The following is a 7593-nucleotide window of genomic DNA, read 5'->3' on the forward strand; positions in this document are numbered from 1 at the left end:
CACCCACTGGTCTAAACCCCCTTTTAAAGCTCTCCATGTCGGCTCCCTTCACTTTGAGATCACTTTGCAGCTCACTTTAAATCCCCACCTGGAGGGATCTTGACTCCTTTGATAGCTCAGCAGATTACACCTTGCCTGGCCCAGGTTGGGAAGATCAGATTTAGCCGGTTCCTTCTGAGGATGCCAAGGGGCACTGGCATGGGGCAAGGGCCACCAGCCCCTCCCTTGCCCCATGCCGAGTGGGCTGCTGAAATCTGGCAGAGAAGGGATAGCCATTTGGGCTATGCGTATGGTTAACTCCCCTTTCCTGCATGGCTATTTACCTTCTCGTTTAGAGCAGACGATGGGGCGGCCGACCTCAAAAAGATGTAATTGGGTGACCTGAATAACGATAGGTTGCCCACGTTCCTTTTAGGGGCAAGGTGACTGAGAGGGTGGTAGCAGAACAACTGCAGACGTTCCTGGAGATGAACGTTGCCTGCATCCATTCCAGTCAGTGTTACGGCCATGCCATGGGACCGAGATTGTGTTTTTAAAACAATAATTATAATAATAATAATCATAAAACTGCAGAGCTGGAAGGAAACCTACGGATCATCAAGTCGACCCCTGTCCGAGATGCACCATGGGCAACTAAACGCTCAATCTATGGCTTCAAAGCCAGAGATCTAAACCACTGAGCTATCCAGCAGCTGTTTTAATTACTTTAGGGTACCCTGTTTCCCGGAAAATAAGACCTAACCTGAAAACAAGCCCTGGCATGATTTTCCAGGATGCTCGTCATAGAAGCCCTACCCAAAAAATAAGCCCCAGTTCAGTGAAGCCCCGCCCTCCACCCTTGTGCAGCAACAAGAAGAGGACATGACTGAATAAATGTAGATGGTTGTACATGGAAAAAAAAATAAAGCATCCCCTGAAGGTAAGCCCTAATGCATTTTGGAGCAAAAATTAATAAAAGACCCTGTCTTATTTTCGGAAAAACATGGTACAGTATTTTATTTTTTTTCATTACTATACTCTGCTGTGAGCTCTTAGGATAAAAAAGGGTGGAATATAAATGTCCTAAATATACAAAGAACTATTTCCGCGATGCTTTTATCCACTGGGCAACGGGAGCACCTCGCTGGTTCATCCTTCCACTCTGGATTACCTCTGAGACAAATGAAGAAGATCTACCAGGTGCCGTTTTACTGGCCTATCTTTCCTATACAGATCTGCCAGGGTTCACCTTGAGGCACCCTCAATACATTTGCTCAAACTGGTGATATTCCTTCCAGGACAGAGGGGGGGGGGATCTCCCTTCTTTAAACAAAGGCCAACTTTAAAACAAAATATCTCCCTAAAAGAGATGTCACCAGTCTGGCTGTGAGCCCACCGGTAAGAGAAAACAGTTTTTCCACGACAGGCCCCATGCAAAGGGTTTGGGGCACAATTATTTTGCCGTAGAAAAGGAGCGAGATCAACCCAGGCCAAGGACATTTCCCGTCTTCGCCTCCGTTCCTGGGAACATTCCCCCAGCTCGTTATTTTTCCAATTCAAACACCTATTAAAAGGAGCTTTCATATGGGGGTCTTTGAAGTTCACAGCTAGCGATAAGAGAAGTTAATCGGCTCCTTCTGGGGCCGGCTGCAGAAGGCAAATGAGGGAACTCAACAAAGAGTCTTGCCCTCCTTTAAAGACTGGAAACGTTTTATTTGGCATAAACGTTCACGGACTGCAATCCACTATTTATAAAACTTGCCGGTTTTTAAGAGACCGCAAGGCTTTTTCTTCATTTTGCTGCAACAGCTTTGGACTCTTGGTCCAACACCCTATTCTAGGGGTTCACAACCTTGGGGTCCCCAGATGTTCTTGGACCGCAACTCCCAGAAATCCTGGCCTATCCAGTTGGCAGCGAAAGCTTCTCTGAATTGTAGTCCAAGATCACCTGGGGACCCAAGGTTGGGAACCACTGCTCTATTCAGACTACAGTGGACCCTCTACTTATGGAATTAATCCGTATTGGAACGGTGGCTGCAGGTCGAAAAGTCTGTAGGTCGAGTCTCCATTGATCTACAACGCATTGAAAACCGATTAATCCTGTAACCACCCGTTTTTGTTCCATTTTTGTTCCATTTTGTTTTTTTTTTCTGGTCTGTAGGTTGATTCTCTGGCTGCAAGTCGAACCTAAATTTTGCAGCCAGAGAAGTCTGTAACTCGAAAAGTCTGTAAGTCGAGCCGTCTGTAAGTCAAGGGTCCACTGTACACAGCACTCAAACAATATTTTCCCCCCAACCATCTCTCTTAATAGCCAAAGCACATTTTGATAAGATTTACTACGCTCACAACACAGGCAGGCTTCGTGAGTCCACCTTTACTTCAAGAGACCACTTTGGCTTAAACGCAAGAGATTTCTCAAGCACCGCACCAGGTTGGGATGGTTCAATCCAGCCGACTCTTGTTCTGTGCCAGAGTTCATGTTCAGCAACAGAACTAGACCTACCAGATTTACCACATTGTAAACAACACACAAGTTCACCCACAAGCCACCTACATTCCCCTTCCTTTCCCAACGGCCCGTTTTGTCTAGTTGTTTTCTCTTTTCTCTTTTATTTTTTACAGACATAAACCCTGGCTGCCTTGTGCCATGTGATATTTTCCATTTGTTTCAGGATTGAGACAAATAATGTCTTAAAATGTAGAATAGCCCACGATGCTAGGGCTAGTAGGCAGAAATGACCTACTCTGGGTGTCAATAGGTTAACCTCGTTTGAGCACAGAAATTTTAAGTGAGTTGAGAAACCCCGGACATGTAAAGGTTGTTCTTCCATTAACCTTAAGCCCTTTGATCAGGGCACAAGAGGTTCCAAAATTACACACTCTGTGCAAGGTTTTGGGTATTTTTAACACTGGAGGACAAAGGCTAAGAAACATTCTGTGATCGGTCCCTTGTCCAAACCTTTTACCTCCAAAATGCTGGTGATGACTGGGTTCTCTTAATGATCTCTGGATTGTAAGGAAAGGTGTCCTGTATCTGCATAACTGATTAGAATCACAGCGAAAGACAGACATTTTCAAAACCTTCAAATGTGCCCTGCAAATTCCAGCACTCTTGTGGTTTTAGAGACTCAGATTTAATCTGAAGGGAGGAAAATCAATCCTTCAGAATGATTTCCGTCTTAAAGGAAATCAACCTTGAGTGAGGAGGAATTAAAGAGCCTCTTAATGAGGGTGAAAGAGGAGAGTGCAAAAAATGGTCTGAAGCTCAACATCAAAAAAACCTCAGATCATGGCCACTGGTCCCATCACCTCCTGGGAAATAGAAGGGGAAGATATGGAGGCAGTGACAGATTTTACTTTCTTGGGCTCCATGATCACTGCAGATGGAGACAGCAGCCCCGAAATTAAAAGACCCCTGCTTCTTGGGAGGAAAACGATGACAAACCTCGACAGCATTTTAAAAAGCAGAGACATCACCTTGCCAACAAAGGTCCACATAGTCAGAGCTATGGTTTTTCCAATAGTGATGTATGGAAGTGAGAGCTGGACCATAAAGAAGGCTGACCGCCGAAGAATTGATGCCTTTGAATTGTGGTGCTGGAGGAGGCTCTTGAGAGTCCCGTGGACTGCAAGGAGAACAAACCTATCAATTCTGAAGGAAATCAGCCCTGAATGCTCACTGGAAGGACAGATCCTGAAGCTGAGGATCCAATCCTCTGGCCATCTCATGAGAAGACAAGACTCCCTGGAAAACACCCTGATGTTAGGAAAGTGTGACGGCAAGAGGAGAAGTGGATGACAGAGGACGAGATGGATGGACAGGGTCATCGAAGTGACCAACATGGATTTGACCCAACTCCGGGAGGCAGTGGAAGACAGGAGGGCCTGGCGTGCTCTGGTCCATGGGGTCACGAAGAGTCGGACACGACTTAACGACTAAAGAACAAACAAAGGGAGGGGGGAGATGACACTCTGCACAAATAGAATTAAAGGTGATGTAGGTTGTTACGTGCCACCTTCAACAATGGAAGCCCTAAAAATTAATGACCTCCAAAAGGCCCTATCATTTAGTTTATTCATTTATTTATTCATTTATTAGACTTTCTACCCCGCCCGCTACTCTGGGTGGCAAAGTGTTCATGTCTTCCAAACTAAAGGCTGTAGACTCCTTCACTGAATCAATTCACATCATGTCTGGTCTCTTCCTCATCCTGCTTGCCAGTCTTCCTAGCACTTCTGCCTTTCGCCCAGCCTTTCGCCCATTCAAAGTACAATAGTCTCAGATGGATAACTTCCAACGAGAGTTTGGGCTTGATCTGGTCTAGAAAATACTTATTTGTCTTCCTGGCCAGCCATATCCCCCACTCATATTTGTCCTTGTTCTGTGCCATCAAGTCAGGAGCCGACTCAAAGCAATGCTAATAGGGCTTTCAAGGTAAGAGAGATATTTAAAGAGGAATACAAATGACTTGCAGGTGCCCTGGTCTTGAGTGGTCAGCTAAGAGCCATTAACTTTACAAAAGACCTACTTCTCTGTTGTTGATACAGGCTGATCCCAGCAGCTTGCATTTTTATTTTTATTTTTTTACTCTCCAGGAAGAGTGCTAGTTATGGAGACCGACATAACAAGTACCTACAATGGAAGGCTCCATGTACTGAGAACAGAGACTATTATTCTCTTGAAATGCTGGATAGCTCAGCAGGTTAGGTCTCTGGCTGCAGAGCCAGAGGTTGGGTGTTGGATTCCCCCATTGGGCCTCCTGGGAGAAGAGCCAGCCTGGGTAGCCTTGGGCCAGCTGCACAATCCCAGGGCACCCCAGAAGGAAATGGTAAACTGCACCTGTGCATGCTCTACCTGCAAAACCCTAAAAAGGAGGATTCCGTTTATTAGAATCGACTTGATAGCACATTATGACTATTATTTATAATATTTCATGTTATGTTATAATGCTGTAATTTGTTTTGTTTGCTTTTACATTATTTTTGGAGTTTGATGCTGATTTAACGTTCTCTTATTAAATCTGGTGACTGTTGTTTCATTTTGTTGCAAACCGCCCAGAGTAACCTCTGTCCAGATGGGCAGTCTGTGAGTCAAAGGAACAAATAAATATTGTACTTTACAGCGGATCATGGCCCTGACAGCACTGACAGAGATTATTACCATAACGGACTACATAACCAACAGAGCCAGGGCATGGAAAGTTCCTTTTGGATAGCTCCTAATAAAAAAAAAGACTATGACTCCCATCATGCTCTAGTGTGGCCATTTTTGCTGGAGGAGGATGGGAGCTACAGTCTAAAAAAGTAACTTCCCCAACTCTTGAATAGGATCAGGCTGGATTTAATCAGAGGACTCTCGTTTTTCCTGCACATCTATGTATGCCAACACCCTCCTGGCCTCATTACACCACATAAATACCCTGAAAATGCCAACAAGAAACCGCAGGGCAAAAAAATAATAATAATCATTTGCACTGTATAATTGCCTGCGAAACCCCCCAAAATCATCATCCACCGCCTGGCTTGTGAAGGATCTTGCTGCAAGGTATATTTCCAATGTCCTTCCTCTTACCAGGAGGAGAAACAGGAGCAAGCCGCCTGGGGAGCCTCTAAGCATGTACAGAGTGCAACTAAAAGCAGACCCAGAAAAAGCCAGCGAGGCTGAACCTTCAGGGACAGGGCTTGAAAGCCAGAACCTGCCCTGTTCCCCATCAACAAATCCCCTTCTGGGGGGAAGAGATTCCAGGGCCTGTAGTCCCAAATTTTTTCCTTTTTTTATAAAAGAAAAAGTAACTTTTCCCCGGGGGGGGAACTGGTGCCCCCACGTGAGTCCACCGGGGAGGGCAGGGAAAGGGGGCGCAAGGCCGCGCGGGCGGGCGCGACACGCGCCAACTGGAAGGGGGGGAATGAGGGTTAGGAATTGTCTTTGTGGTACACGCGCGACCAGCGGGCGAAAGAGAGGCGGGCGGGCGGGCGGTGGGACGATTTTGCGGCGCTCCCGCCCGCCCGCCCGGCCTCCCTTCTTTCCTCCCGGCCTCTACCCACCCAGGCAGGCCCAGCGAAAGCTCGGAGCGCCGGAGGATGGTCGGCAGGCCGGAGCCCAGCAGGACGCCGCCCAGGTCGAAGAGCACCAGCCGACGCTTCGCCGCCGCCGCCGCCATCGCCTTTCCTGGCCGGCCGCCGCTCCGAGAAGAGGCCGAAACTTTTCCCTCAGGATGGCCACGCCCCCTCTCTTAGGGAGCCACGCCTCCTCTTGGTCTGGCCACGCCCCCCACACAGCCGCGCCCCCCCAAGGCACGCCTCCTGGAGCGGCGAGCGGCCTCCCGGCGTCCGCGGATCCTCGCGGTCCTAGCGCCTTCCGGGTGGTGCTCCCTATGCCGTCCCGTCCGGAATCCAGCTTGGGGACTCCAGGACCCAACAAGAGCGAATAGCTTTCTCTCTCTCTCTCTCTCTCTCTCCTATGTTTCTTTTTCGAAGGGATGGGATGGGGAGCCCGGTTCTAAAAAGTCGCTTTCGAGTTTTACGTCACGAACTTGTCTTTCAAGCCCAAACCCATGGTTTCCTTTACTGGTTCGGCCCCTCTCACGTCCAGTTCTCCTCTTTTCCTACTGCTGTCAGGTTTACCCAGCGTTCTTGTCCTCCCTCCGTGATTGTTGTCCTCTTTGGATATCCCCACAATAAATCTGTGCAGGATTCTTGTTTGTTTTTTAATTATCTGGAGGATCCTGGTAGTCCGAAAAACTGAAATCTGGACACCTCTAGCCTAAAGCATGGGATGCCCCTTTTTTTTGAGCTTCCTGGGAGAATCCCAAGGCCCAAAGACTGTAAGCCTCTGTTACTGGTTCTGCTTAGAACGTGGGGCCACCGTGCCCAGAATCCTACAACTCACAAAGCAGGCACCGAATAGGAACTTTTCAAAGTTTTGTTCAACGTTCTGCCCTTACCTGCTCCTTAATGGGGACAGAAGCCTTCCTGCTGGTTCCCACCAAAGCCCCACCTGCTGAAGCTAATGTCATGCCGACTGGGGGATTCTGGGTTCTGTAGTCCAATAAAATAATTTCCCCAAAATCTTGCTGTTTTCGGGGGGGGGGGCTTGCTTCCAGGAAAGAAGGCACAGAATGGCAGCCTTAAACTGGCAGTTCTACCTTCTGCCTCCAGGGATTATATACAGTACTGTATCCCCAACGGCACTGGAGCTGTGCAATACAAGAGCTTATCAGACAGGTTTTGCATTTCTCACTTCTATTCCCAAACCAATGGTGTTACCTGTGGAAGTCACCAGGTGGTGGTCATAATGTTCTCTTGAAGGACTCCAGCATTGGAGCACTCGCCCCCTCCCCTTCAGGTCACGGGTTCTGTCGTCGTACTGCTCTAAGAGTTAGGAAGTTTTTTTTCCTGATATTCAACAAAAATCTGGCTTCCTTTAACTTGGTCAGCATCCTTCTTGAGGTTTGGTGTCCAGAACTGAAACACAGGACTCAAGATGAGGCCTCACCAGTGCTGAATACAGGGGGACCAGCACCTTGCGGCATTTGGAAACTATACTTCTGTCAAAGCAGCCTAAAATCGCATTGGCCTTTTTTGCAGTCACATCACACTCTTGGCTCATATTCA

At 47.7% G+C, this 7593-nt stretch overlaps 1 protein-coding gene across 1 annotated transcript in view; it reads right to left on the bottom strand.

Annotated features, from left to right (window-relative positions):
• The window catches only part of EPHX2 (epoxide hydrolase 2), a 73323-nt gene extending 67114 nt beyond the window's left edge, over positions 1–6209 (bottom strand). Inside the window, exon 1 of the mRNA XM_072986092.2 lies at positions 6025–6209. Coding sequence (XP_072842193.2) covers positions 6025–6140 — 116 coding nt within the window. The 5' untranslated portion in view covers positions 6141–6209. The remainder of the gene's footprint in view (positions 1–6024) is intronic.
• Between the last annotated feature and the right edge of the window lie 1384 nt (positions 6210–7593).

Source organism: Pogona vitticeps, chromosome 1, assembly GCF_051106095.1.
Source record: "Pogona vitticeps strain Pit_001003342236 chromosome 1, PviZW2.1, whole genome shotgun sequence".
Classification (NCBI taxonomy): domain Eukaryota; kingdom Metazoa; phylum Chordata; class Lepidosauria; order Squamata; family Agamidae; genus Pogona; species Pogona vitticeps.